General features: G+C 47.2%; 1 protein-coding gene across 1 annotated transcript in view; it reads left to right on the forward strand.

Moving 5' to 3' along the window:
• Positions 1 to 12,667, forward strand: part of ST6GALNAC5 (ST6 N-acetylgalactosaminide alpha-2,6-sialyltransferase 5) — a 169,179-nt gene that overhangs the window by 139,150 nt on the left and 17,362 nt on the right. Inside the window, exon 3 of the mRNA XM_004758168.3 lies at positions 7,043 to 7,452. Within this exon, the coding sequence (XP_004758225.1) occupies positions 7,043 to 7,452 (410 nt within the window). The remainder of the gene's footprint in view (positions 1 to 7,042; positions 7,453 to 12,667) is intronic.

Below are 12,667 nucleotides of genomic sequence, written 5' to 3' on the forward strand. Positions count from 1 at the left end.
TCTCCACAAAACCACTTCTGCTTCAGGGCACCAGGAATCAGGACTCTTTTTCAGTGTGTCCCCAGCAACTCTGACCAGGCTATGGATATAGGTGGCTTTTCTTAGATGTGTAGGAGTGAGGAGACCTGGGGTTCATCCCCGGTCCTTCTTGTAGGGTGTGACCTTGAGCAAATCATTGAACCTCTTGACTTTAGGCTCCTTCCTCTGTAAAATGAGGATCCTAGAGTGGTCCAGGGGCTCTCAACCTTGAGGATGCATCAGAAATCACTTGGAGGACTTGTGAAAACACAGGTGGCTGGGCTCCACCTCAGAGCATCCGAGTCTGTAGGTCTAGGATGGGGTCTGAGAATTTGCATTTCTAGAAAATTCCTAAACTTGGTTGTCACGGTGGGTCTGGGAACCACACCTTGAAAATTATCAGCCTAGACAATCTATGAGATTTCTGCCAGTGATGTTATTGGGTGAGAAGGGATAGGTTTAGGATACGTGGACGGCGATAGATCCAATAAGGCTGGAAGAGTTGTAGCAGGTGGAGAGAGAGAGGTATCAAGAATGAGCTTTGAATTTTGTCTTGAGAAACTGGGTAGAAGGGATGCCTTTAACTGAGATGGCAAACCTTCCCTTTGAGATTGGCGTTACCACATTCATATTACAGATGAAAAAAAAAAAAAAAAAAAAAAACCAGGGGACTCAGAAAAACTAAGTCACCTTGCCCAAAATTATCCACCTAAGGAGAGGAAGAAGCCAGTTCAAGCCTGTGACTCCAAAGACCCTAATTTACACACTGCTCAGTACTGCCCCCTGCCTTTGGAGCTCTCATCCTCAGGCAGCGTAGATGGAAATCATGGAAAATGGGTTGGGGGGCGGAGAGGAGGACTTCTTGGCAGTGAAGGCTGGTGGGTGGGATTGTCACTGAGAGAGAAGAGCAGCTTGAAAGAGTAACATTTTTCTAGGGAATCACATTAAATAATCAGAGTGGCTTATACCTGTGTCAGGCTGAACCGAGATTGACAGCTAATAAAAGCCCAGTAATTACAGGAAAACATCAGATTGAAAAGTGCAGAGATTCTTGAAACACCTGAAGCCATTTAATATATCTTATGTTTGCTCCAGACCAACAGGCAGCTCCCAGAGCAAGACTGGTCTCATTACTGAGCTAATGGACATTATGCTCTGAGGTACCTTTCCCTCTGCCAAATAAATCAGAATTTTAAAAAGTGAAGCCTGAGATTGCCATGCTGCAAATGTTTGCAAGGACATCACTGAGCGTTTTAGGTGTCAAGTTTAATTTGACTTGGCCTGGTCTATTCTCTTAAGAAAGGCTCAGGAGACATCAGCTGGGTCACAGGGAGAATTCCTTCTGCTCCTGCTCTCTGGGCTGTGACAGAAATCAGACCTTGATTCCCTGAGCGTGCCTCCTCAAGCAAGGGTTGCTCCTGTCGCCTGAGCCCAAAGGAGTAAGTTGTGATGCAAGTTGTCATGCCCCACTGTTCTCTAATGGAGGGGGGACTAGGTAGAAGGAGAGAGACTCACTCATACCTTCTAAAACACGCTAAAACCTTCCTGGGCCCCTACTAAGTTGCAGACACTGCCCTAGGTCCCAGGATGATGACAAATGCTTACATATTAGCCAAGAGCAAAAGTGAGGGCAAAAATAAAATGGTAAGCTCCGTGTTTGTGTCCGTCCGCGCAGTGCACGCTTCCCCCAGAGAGCCAGGCTGCCCGTCTCCCACGGGCCCCTCTCCTGCACACATTGGGGGCCTGACGAGGCTGCAACTCTGAGCACCAGTGGCCTCTATGCATTGTAGATTTTCCTGGGCATTTTTTTACTTCACAACAGCTCTAATGACCTTGGCATCAAGCTCTTACTGGGGATTAATAACTGGCTGGGCTTAATGGCCCTCACCGTGTCCTGGGCCATTTTCCTAGCCAGCCATTAATTCCAAGCAGTGCCCTCAGCTCTGGCCATTATGGCTCCCTGGACGGGGAGGCTGTCCTGAGGCAAAGGGCCACAGCCGCCTTCTCTGCAGACAAAGGCTTTCACATTATACGCCCCGCCTTCTTCTCCCCATGGCATCTAGCACACAGGGATGGGGTCTTTAGGCAAACACCTGGTTAGGGCACCACATCGTGTCTTCTCTTTATGTCTCAAGAGGGTGGCTTTCTCAGAGAACAGACAAGGCAGGCCGTTGGGTCTCATTCACTCATTTACCAATCTACCCATCTATTATTCAGTGTTAATTGAGTGCCTCTTATGGGGTCAGGAAGCAAGAGAGATGATCAATATTAGATACATATTAGAGTAATCTAATATGGGCGTCTCTGTGTCTTACCAAAGGATGGGATACTTCACTAAATGGGGCTTTAAGGAAAATGTCCCAGAATCAAGGGACTGAGCACTGTGAGGAAGAAGTCAGAGAGGAGGCCCGGCTAGCCAGTGAGTTCCCCGGGAGCTGCCTGCACTCCTGCCTTCTCCATGGAACTTTAGATCCCAGACGCGCTAACAGAACTGCAAGTTCACTTTCCCGTCCTCTGCTCGGTGATTCATGAACCCAGCATCTGAGGAACATGTGAATACGGCATCAGGAATCCTAACTCACCAAGGCATGTGTATCTCCACCCTTATCATTAAGACACCAAGGATTATAATCATCCTGGGATGTGGAGGAGCGTGGCTCTCTCGGAGGACCCATAACGCATCCTGAGAAACAGGGTCATGGAATTTGTATAATTTCTAGTCATCCTGCCTCCCCAGACATCATCTGTCCTTCCGAAGGCAGAAAACAGACTTCATTTCCTCCTTTGGAAGTGATTCAGCCTTTGGTACACGCTCTTCTCAGCTGCGGGAAATGTAACATTCTGTTTAGAACCGCAATTGTCATTTTATTGGCACCACTTACCAGAAGACACTTAAGGCATAATTCAGACTTCACTCTTATGCTCATTGTTTGGTATCTGCACAAGGCAAAGAGTGGGTGTTGTCGCCCGAGGTAATTAATCCCTTGGAGCCCAGGCAGATGGGCAGGAATCATGAGGGAGGAATTTCTGGACTGGGCGGACCCAGCGTATGTGGGTGGTGGCCAGTGACCACAGAGGATCAGTAGGGCACATTCAGGAAACTTTGCCTTCCCTGGAAGGGTCTTCTCACCTCACATGCACAGAGGTGGGAGACAGAAGGCACTGGAATTTCCATAGGTGACACGGGGTTCACCTGTCAACCAGCCTGTGCTCTGAGAATCACAGCAGAATAATTAATTATGGGGGAGAGAGATGCAAAGACTTCTCTTCAGAATGTTTTCCCCAGTAAAAATAAGAACAATGTCTTGTAATTATCAGTCATGCTAGAAAATTCAAGATGATAATTTAGGGTGAGTCTGATGAGAAAAAGTAGGTTCCAATGGCCGGAGGGTCCAATGAAATGAAATCCTACGAAGTGACCTTATTAAACAAATGTATTGAGTTACACGGTACCTCACCGGTGTACTGAGTGCTCAGTAAGTGTCTTTTAAATGAATGAACGAATAAATGTCATGCGGCCACAAGTATCTAGTTGATCTCCTCTTTGTTTTATAAGTTAGAACGCTAAGGACCTGACATAAAGTTCAGACCTGGGTCTCCTGACCCTAATCATCACAGAGGAACATGGTATTTGCAGATACCCCTGTCAATCTTGTAGGACATTTTTTAGTGGGTTTCCCCACGAGTAGAGGTTTCCTAGGATGCAGGCTTTCCAATATGTCCCAAACAACCCCTAACAAATTGGGTGGATTGTTCACCCTGAGTGCCTGAGTCTGCCCTGCAGATCCTCTTGCTCCACCATTGACCCTCCACCAGCCCTCACCGCCAAGCTCCCACTTCCACTTCCCTCCCGGCCAACCGGGCTCAGGCTCTGCCCTTTCGGTTCAACTGAGAGTCTTGTGGCCAGCACCGCCAAATCCAGAGAACACTTGCCAAGTCTGGTTTCACTTATCCTCTCATGTCTTGTGACCCCATTGACCAGCACCTCTTCAAAGTTTCCTCATCTGTCGGTTCTCTTTGCTCTGTCCTTTCCTGGTCTGCCAGCCCTCCAGCTCCTCCAGACCAGCTCCAGTGTTCCCTCACCTTTGGTCTCATGGCCCCGTGTGCCTAATCGATTCTAGCACTTACTCCCGGTCCTGTAATTGCTTCTCTGGGGGCACGCTCACTTAGATTGGGTGCCCTCCTGAGAGGAAGGTCAGGATCTTTTTTATCTATATCACCCAGTTCAGTGCCTGAGACATGATAGGAACTCCCTGGTTGAACAGATCATTTGACTTTCCCTCTTCATCTTTTCTGTGTGGGGTGTTCAGGCAAAATCAGAAAAAAGAAAACTAAGTATTTCCCCCGTCCTTTGGCCCATGAAATTGCTCCTCACCCCTAGCCGTTCGTTCAGGGGATTCAGACGGGCTTCTGGCTCCGGGTTCCAGGAGGAGAGGAATGGGGACCAGTTTCTACACATCTGTAATGCAGCTATTCCTCAAAGAAAGATCTTTTTTTTTTTAAAGATATTATTTATTTGTCAGAGAGAAGGAGAGTGCACACACACAGGCAAGTGGAGGGGCAGACAGAGGGAAAAGCGGCTCCTCAAGGAGCAGGGAGCCCGACCCTGGGATCATGACCTGAGCCGAAGGCAGACGCTTCACTGACTGAGCCACCTAGGCATCCCAGGAATATTTGGTCTTAAGTACCTTCTACTCTCCTTCACTTAAGGCTCTAGAGGGATGGGGTCTACTGTTAACGGGGCTCCAAGGATTGGACATATTGGATACAAGACCTTGGTCACTTTACCGCATCCAGCCAGCCCCGTGCCCTAAAAGAGATAACACTACTGGTTAAGAAACAGCATCACTGAGCTTTGGGGGTTGAGAGAAGAAGGAAAGAAGGCAACGACTTAAGAAGACATCTCACGGCACATGTTCGATTTATTCTACTGCACCGTGGTGCTGTGATGGTTAATCCAGCAGCTCTGCAGTCTGCTTTCCTGGGTTTGAATCTCAGCTCTACCACTTCCTAACTGTATGGCCTTGAGCAAGCTCCTTACTTTCCCTATCCCTTAAAATTCTCATTAGTAAAATAGGGGTGATAATATAATACCCTTCTTATGGGATTATTTGAGGAATTGATGCAATTACATAAAAAGCTCAGAACAGTGTCTGGCCCATAGAGACATCTCATCGCTTTTAGCAAAAGTGGTCTCTCTCTCCATTGTCCGCCCCACCTCCAACCCCCGCCTTGCTGTGCTCTAAACAGCCCCCTTGACTAAGACTTTCGCACAGACCTCATCCTCTCACACTCTATTGCATGTTCTGACTGACCCACTGTCCCTCACTAAAGTGTAAACTTCGAGGGGCTTCTGTTTTTGCATTCCATTTGCATTCTCACTGCCCATCATAGCGCTTGTCACCTGAGAGTAATTGGGTGTCAAATGAATGATGAGAATTTGCAACGGTAGAATCTCCACTTCATAAGCTTCTACGTCAATTATCAACCCGAAGTGATCAGCACTGACTTAGTGAGTGTCTGCAATCACTCCACTCCGACAGGTAATCCCAAGAACAGTCTCATTACCCAATGATCACCGCGCCAGCTCCTATGTAAGGACTGAGTTCACCCCCCCACCCCCTGCAACTGCTATTTTTCAAATACTGGCAATTTCAAATGGCCTGGTCTAATACTGTGTGCATTTTTATCCAACCAAGATAGAATGGAGCATTTGTTATCCTCATTTGAAGATGAGAAACCCAAGATTCTCACAGGTCAGTGGCTTGCCAAGGTCCCACAGTTAATAGGTAATGGAGACAAGGCTTGACGGGTCGTATAACCCCCCAGAGCTGGTGCCCTTGGCGACCACGCAGTGTGGGAAGGTGGCTGTCCTCAGGTGCCCTTGCCTGGTTCTGAAGGCAGAGCTGTGGCTCAGGAAACTCCCAGGCTAAATAGAAGGACTAAGCGGGATCCGACTTCCCAAAACCAGGCAGGGAGCCAGCGTGTCCTGTTCAGTGTTCACAGGGAAGAAGGGCAGAGGCTCTGGGGCACGTGTAACAATGCAGCTCTCCTTCAGACCATTCTTGATTGTCATTTTCTTGTGCACTTGCTGGCCTTGGCCTCAGGCCCTAATTACATTATCTGCAAACAGCAACTAAGAGATATTTCTCATTAAACATGAACAGGGGAATGTTTAATGTGTGGGAACGTAGGCGTTCAGAAAGCAAATCATTGGTTCAAGGTGTTGAAATGAACCTTGTCATTGGAGTTGTCCCTGGTGGGCTTCCACAGGGCACGTGTTCACCGGCTGAGGTCGGTGCTCTGAGCCTGAGGATTTTTTTTTTCTTTGTTCTGTTTTGTTTTGTTTTTACATTTTTGAAGATGGACCAACTCAGTCTTGCGCCCTGTCCTTTTAAAACAGAGAAACTATCCTAGTTGTCCTTTCAAAATTATGGCATCTGAGGGATTACCACATGGATGTCTTCCCCCCTCCCCCTGCCATGTGATTCTTAGGCGATGTTTATTCAGGATAAACATATTTGTACAGCAGCCAAGAATATTGATACGCATTTAACTTTCAATAACGTGACTTAAGAACTTCCAAGCTCATGTCAGAGCAAATGCTAGTGTAGTCTCTACTTTATTTTGGGGGTAACTTTGGATTCAGGAAGACCTGGTTTTGAAGGTGTGACTTCAGTGCTTGCTAGTTATGCGTCCTTGGGCGGATTTCTTTCCATCGCACCTCTGTAAAATGGCAGTCACAGCGACCTTGCAGGGTTGATATGGGGATTTGGTTATTTAATATCAGTAAAGCCCAGAGTCCAGGGTTTGACAGGTCAGTGCAAGCCCTCTTGCGGTCTTGTCATCTGCTTTGGGAGAGAACGAAAGGAAGGGCTGATGAGGCCCCAGCAGCAGGGATAGAGGCTGGCATGGGAGGGGTAGAGGGGGACCCGGCAGCCCTTAGCGGCAGCGAAATGACCCGCTGATGCCAAATGAGGGTGGGTGGCCTGCTGATGGAGTCCTTCCCCCCTCTGCCTTCTAGCCCCTGAAAATGCACTGCGGGGACTGTGCCTTGGTGACCAGCTCGGGGCACCTGCTGCGCAGCCGGCAAGGCCCCCAGATAGACCAGACGGAGTGTGTCATCCGCATGAATGACGCGCCGACGCGTGGCTACGGGCGCGACGTGGGCAGCCGCACCAGCCTGCGGGTCATCGCGCATTCCAGCATCCAGAGGATCCTCCGCAACCGCCACGACCTGCTCAACGTGAGCCAGGGCACCGTGTTCATCTTCTGGGGCCCCAGCAGCTACATGCGGAGGGACGGCAAGGGCCAGGTCTACAACAACCTGCAGCTCCTGAGCCAGGTGCTGCCGCGGTTGAAGGCCTTCATGATCACGCGCCACAAGATGCTGCAGTTCGACGAGCTCTTCAAGCGGGAGACCGGCAAAGACAGGTAGAGGGCCGGGCGGGGCAGGGCGGGGCGGGGCGGGGCGGGGCGGGGCCGCGGGGGAGGGAGGGCAAGGACGCGTCCGCCCCCAGGCCGCGCTGCTTTCCGAGTTACCCAAAGCAAAACTTTGGCTGAGGCTTTTTGGGGGGGGCCCGCTGCTCATGCCATCCATTGGTAGAGCTCGCCTCCAGGGGGCCCTGGTCTCCCAGCTGCTCCAACCGAACTCATTAAGACCAAGTTAGCGAAGCACTGAGACTCTGCATGGGTAATTCAAGGCCAAGTCCTTATTTGGGAGGGGCAGGCTACACAGTTGCTCCCTTACCCAGGTAGTAAGTGCAAGATAATAGTTTTATTGCATTTCCTTTTACTTGTGAGAATACCGACCTCAGGGAGGGTATGGATTTATTCTTGTCTTTCGAAGCAAACGTTCATTCAGTGCATCGATTTTTTAAAATATATTTTTTAAAGATTTTATTTATTTATTTGACAGAGAGAGATCACAAGTAGACAGAGAGGCAGGCAGAGAGAGAGAGAGGGAAGCAGGCTCCCTGCTGAGCAGAGAGCCCGATGCGGGGCTCCATCCCAGGACTCTGAGATCATGACCTGAGCCAAAGGCAGCGGCTTAACCCACTGAGCCACCCAGGTGCCCGATTTTTTTTAAATATTTTATTTATTTATTTATTTGACAGACGGAGATCACAAGTAGGTAGAGAGGCAGGCAGAGAGGGAGGGGGAAGCAGGCTCCCTGCTGAGCAGAGAGCCGGATGTGGGGCTGGATTCCAGGACCCTGAGATCATGACCTGAGCTGAAACCAAGAGTCAGCCTCTCAATCCACTGAGCCACCCAGGTGCTCCTATTCACTTTTCTAAAGTTTTATTTATTTAAGTCATCTCTGCATTCCGTGTGGGGCACAAATACACAATCCCAAGATCAAAAATCACATGGTTTTCCAACTTAGCTGGCCAGGTGTCCCTGAATTAACAAATTTTTAAAAATAAAATGAAATGAAACCATACACACGCACATATGTGTATAAGCTCAGTCACGATGTGAAATGTTATTTCTTGTTATAGGTCAAAATATTTTGAAAAGCACTGATCTAGGGGATGAGGGAATGAGGAAGAGGCTTTCTCCAAAAGATATAATTAAGCTGAGACTTGGGCCAATAAGTATTTATCCAGGTAAAGAAGAAGCTGGGAAGGGGAGGGAAACCTCCCTGTGGGTCCAGGGCTCAGAGGTGAGAGAACACACAAGGGGTTGGAGAAAAGTCCTCTAAGGCTCCAATCCTGAGGGCTACTGGCGGGGGTGGGGGGGGGGAGTGGCCCTTGAGGAGGCCAAGATGAAGGGCCACCAGCTGGCCCAATCTAGGTGAAAAAGAAAGGACAGCTAGGTACCAAAAGGCGTGGCGCAGTGTTGTCTAAATACACAGCTCGAGGCTGGAATTCTGACTCTATCTTTCACTAGTTACGTGACCCTGGACAAGTTATCTAACCTTGCAGTGACCTCAGATGAGAAAAGGGCATAGCAACTAGGCTCATAGGACTGGTCTGATGATTAAATTTGTTTCCTTAATTCTAAAACATGTAATGTTATAATTAATATATATTTAATGATATAATTTACCTCCTTCCCTTACAAAAACTGTTGCTGGGTTGATTTCTTAAAACTAAAAAGACATGATAAACAAAATGAAAAACATAAAGTATGAAATCCATGGTTAGGCTAGGTTGGGGAACTTACTATCAGAGAGCAGGGTCTTAGAGAAAGACCAAAGCTTTGCCCCAACTTCTTTGTGTGGAGGACCATTCTTTTTAAATTCTGGAAACCTGGGGACCATTTAAGAGCAGGTCCAGGCCAGGGTAAGCATGGCATGTGATGGACAAAAGAGGGGAGAGCTGGCTGCTGGCCCTGTGGCCTCCTTCCCTACAGGCCCAGTGGCCTCTGTGGTTAGCCCAGCCAGCAGATCACATAGGAGATCCTGGTCACCACGAAATCCAATTTTACTGCCCTGCAAAAACCACAAATCAGAGGGACTGTCACACATATGAATGAGTTATTTAACTAGCAGAGCATTTTATAAGGGAAGAAGAATGAAAGGAGTTATTTACAGTTTCATTTTTGCTGGTTGGAAAATTCGAAATAAGTAGTAACACTCCTCAATAGAAAACACTTCCCCTCTTTGTAGTTTAATGGTTTTTGTTAATTTAAGAATTCCTGAAACGTGGCTGCAGTCTAAGCTATTTAAGGTAACTACACATCGCCCTGCATCTTCTTAAGGGATTATTTTAAGTTGGTAACTTGGAGACCAATCACTTCACCTTTTGGTCACTTAGATCTTCAGGAAACACGCTCACATGGAGACATATCTTTTTCACTAAGCTAATTAAATTCTGACCAGTGAAAACTTTGTTCTGTGGGTCGGTCTCTCTGGTGAACCCAGCTGGTAGAAGGAACCAAGTCTTTGTGTACTGGCTACTGGGCCTCTCATGTGCAGACATCCATCTACAAGGTTCCATACAGTTCCTTTTCAGGAGAATCACACTGATGGATGTGTAGGGTGCCAACGACATTGTCGCTTCTGGAATCTCTGTGCCTCTTACCTTTAGGAACCTGTCTTAAAGAGGCTAATATTATATTGACTCAGTATTCTCATATGCTCATATTCCTTACGTGGATACTCCAAGCTAAGAGAACCAAGGTAGAAATAGCCCCTCAGAACAAATGTGTTTCTGAACATTAAAACACAAAACATTCAGGGGGTCCAAGAATATTTCTTTTCTGTATGCTTTTCTTGAAACCCAGCCAAACAGGAAGATGTATTACAGGTACCCAAAATGTGGAATGTCTAATTTTGTACATCTCATGATCAGGACATTCATTCAGGCTGTTATTTGGGGGGGGGGGAACAGAATAATTCAATAGATTTTGATGTAGAGAAGTTTCACTCTACTTAAAAGTGGAGGGGGAAATATGGCCCAGGAAGAATCTGCAATTAAGAAGTGTGACAAATGACAGAGATGGCCAAGTGGTATTCTTGGATATTAGAAAGTAACTGTACTTGAAAATAACTTTCTAATTGAATAAGGGTGTATTAGGAAAATATGATTCAGAACCAATATTATAGTAATTAGATAAAGGAAGCATAAATGAAATAACTGCAGGAAGAATATTTCCATAGAGATTATAAATGAGATTCTGGTGGAGCAGAAAGGCCTTTAATTGTAATTTAGTGTGCACTATAGAATTATCAGCTCCGTGTGTTACTTCATCATATAAAAGAATATCTGATCATTTTCCCTAATAAGCACATGACAGCTCTTCATATTCCTTCATTATAGCTGATTAAGTGTAAAAACAGTAGATATTCCTTTGCTGGAAAAAGAGTTCAGATCTTTTCAGAACGACAGCACAAGGCAGTTGCAGCTGGATAGCATGTGATCCCAGAAGGCTACTCTTTCCGGGATCTGGGGAATTCTAAGTGACACTTGAAAGAACTCTTCACGGGGGCTTCTTTTGTCCTTCACTACGCATTCTCCCCCATTGCTACCCACGAAACCTCTTTCTGTAGAGCCACACCCTCTAGTATTTCTGGCCGTGCCTGACAGCCTCTACTATATCTCACAAAAGAAAGCCAAGAGAACGGGGAGTTTCTGCCACGGGGAGAACCCTCTTGGCGCTGCCGACAACCCTGAAAGCACAGGGACACAGTCTCTTCCTGGGTCTCCCAGCTTCTCGGTTATTCACTGACCCAGTGTGAGTCTCGAACACTTGGCTGTTGCACCACACAGCCCGGCAGGTGAAGACAGATTCTAACTTGAGGCAAGAGACCTTCCCCTTTCCCTTCCTCAGTCAGCTAGCTCTGCTCTGCCTCACCTCCTTCAGTCCCATAGTGGTTGGTTGGTTGGTTGGTTTTTTAAGAGAGAGGAGTGGGAAGGGAGAGGGAGAGAGAGAGAATTCCAAGTGTCTCATAGCCAACACAGAGCCGGTTGCAGGGCTCGATCTCAGGGTCCTAAGATCACAACCTTGAGCTAAAATCAAGAGTCAGATGGTCAACTGACTGAGCCACCAGGTTCCCTAAGTCCCAGAGTTCTTATGAATATACAGCCTTGGGGTGAAAGAAGAGGATCGTTAATAGCTCTGTAGGCTGGAGGCTCCAGAATTTCGTCCTTACTGCCCTGATGATTTACGGTGGATCCCTCACCAGAGCCAGCAGTGGAGTTGGAAGGATAGCAATTTCTTCAGGGATGCTAAAAAAACACAACACACACACTGAAAGTAATGGCTGAATTATTTGCTTCATTTGCTCCAATCTGGCAACCAAGAGAGGAGGAAGGGGTCTCGATGTATCAACACACTAGACTCTTTTTATGGTGTTCTCTCACTTAGTCCCTGGAGTAGCTCAGGAAGCCAAGGCCTGTGTTACAGATGGGCAGTCCGGGCTCATGAACGATGAGCGATAACCCACCTCAGGTCATTCCGCTGGCCTGTGGTATAACAGCCAACGTACAAACCCATGATGTTCCCCTCCTTAGGAGCTTTGAAAATGTACTTCCTGGGGCACATGGGTGGCTCAGTCATTAAGCGTCTGCCTTTGGCTCAGGTCATGATCCCAGGATCCTGGGATAGAGCCCCACATCGAGCTCCCTGCTCAGCGGGAAGCCTGCTTCTCCTTCTCCCACTTCCCCTGCTTGTGTTCCCCTCTCTCACTGTCTCTCTTTCTCTGTCAAATAAATAAATAAAATCTTTACAAAAAAAATAAATAAATTTAAAAAAAATGTACTCCCTGGGCTAGTACTGGGTCAAGGGACAATGTTATGGAAAGCTAAAATGAGTAAAGGGATTAAGAACTACAAAGTGGAAACCACAAACTCAGTCATGACTGCATCACCCATTCCTGTCAGGTATTTGACAAGATAAAAGACTCCTTATTATGCTGCTTTGCTTTTATGGTTTTTTTGTGGGATTGGGAGGGGCCCATATGTGAAATGGAAATAATGCAAAATGATTCGCAAAAAGTCTTCTTCCTTCTCAAAGAGGGGTGCTACACTGTGCAAACAGAAAAGCTTTTCAGCAACTCTGGTATTCACATCACATATGGTGCTATGGCCGGGCAAAGTCAGACAGTCTGACCTTGGGAATAAGGTGTTTGAAACCGGCTAATGAGGCATACCATAAGCACCGGGGAAAAAAAAGCAAAAGCCGCAACCCCCTAAGAATTGAA

The sequence above is a fragment of the Mustela putorius genome, unplaced genomic scaffold, assembly GCF_011764305.1.
Source record: "Mustela putorius furo isolate JIRA1106 unplaced genomic scaffold, ASM1176430v1.1 tig00003853_pilon_pilon_pilon, whole genome shotgun sequence".
In the NCBI taxonomy this organism is placed as follows: domain Eukaryota; kingdom Metazoa; phylum Chordata; class Mammalia; order Carnivora; family Mustelidae; genus Mustela; species Mustela putorius.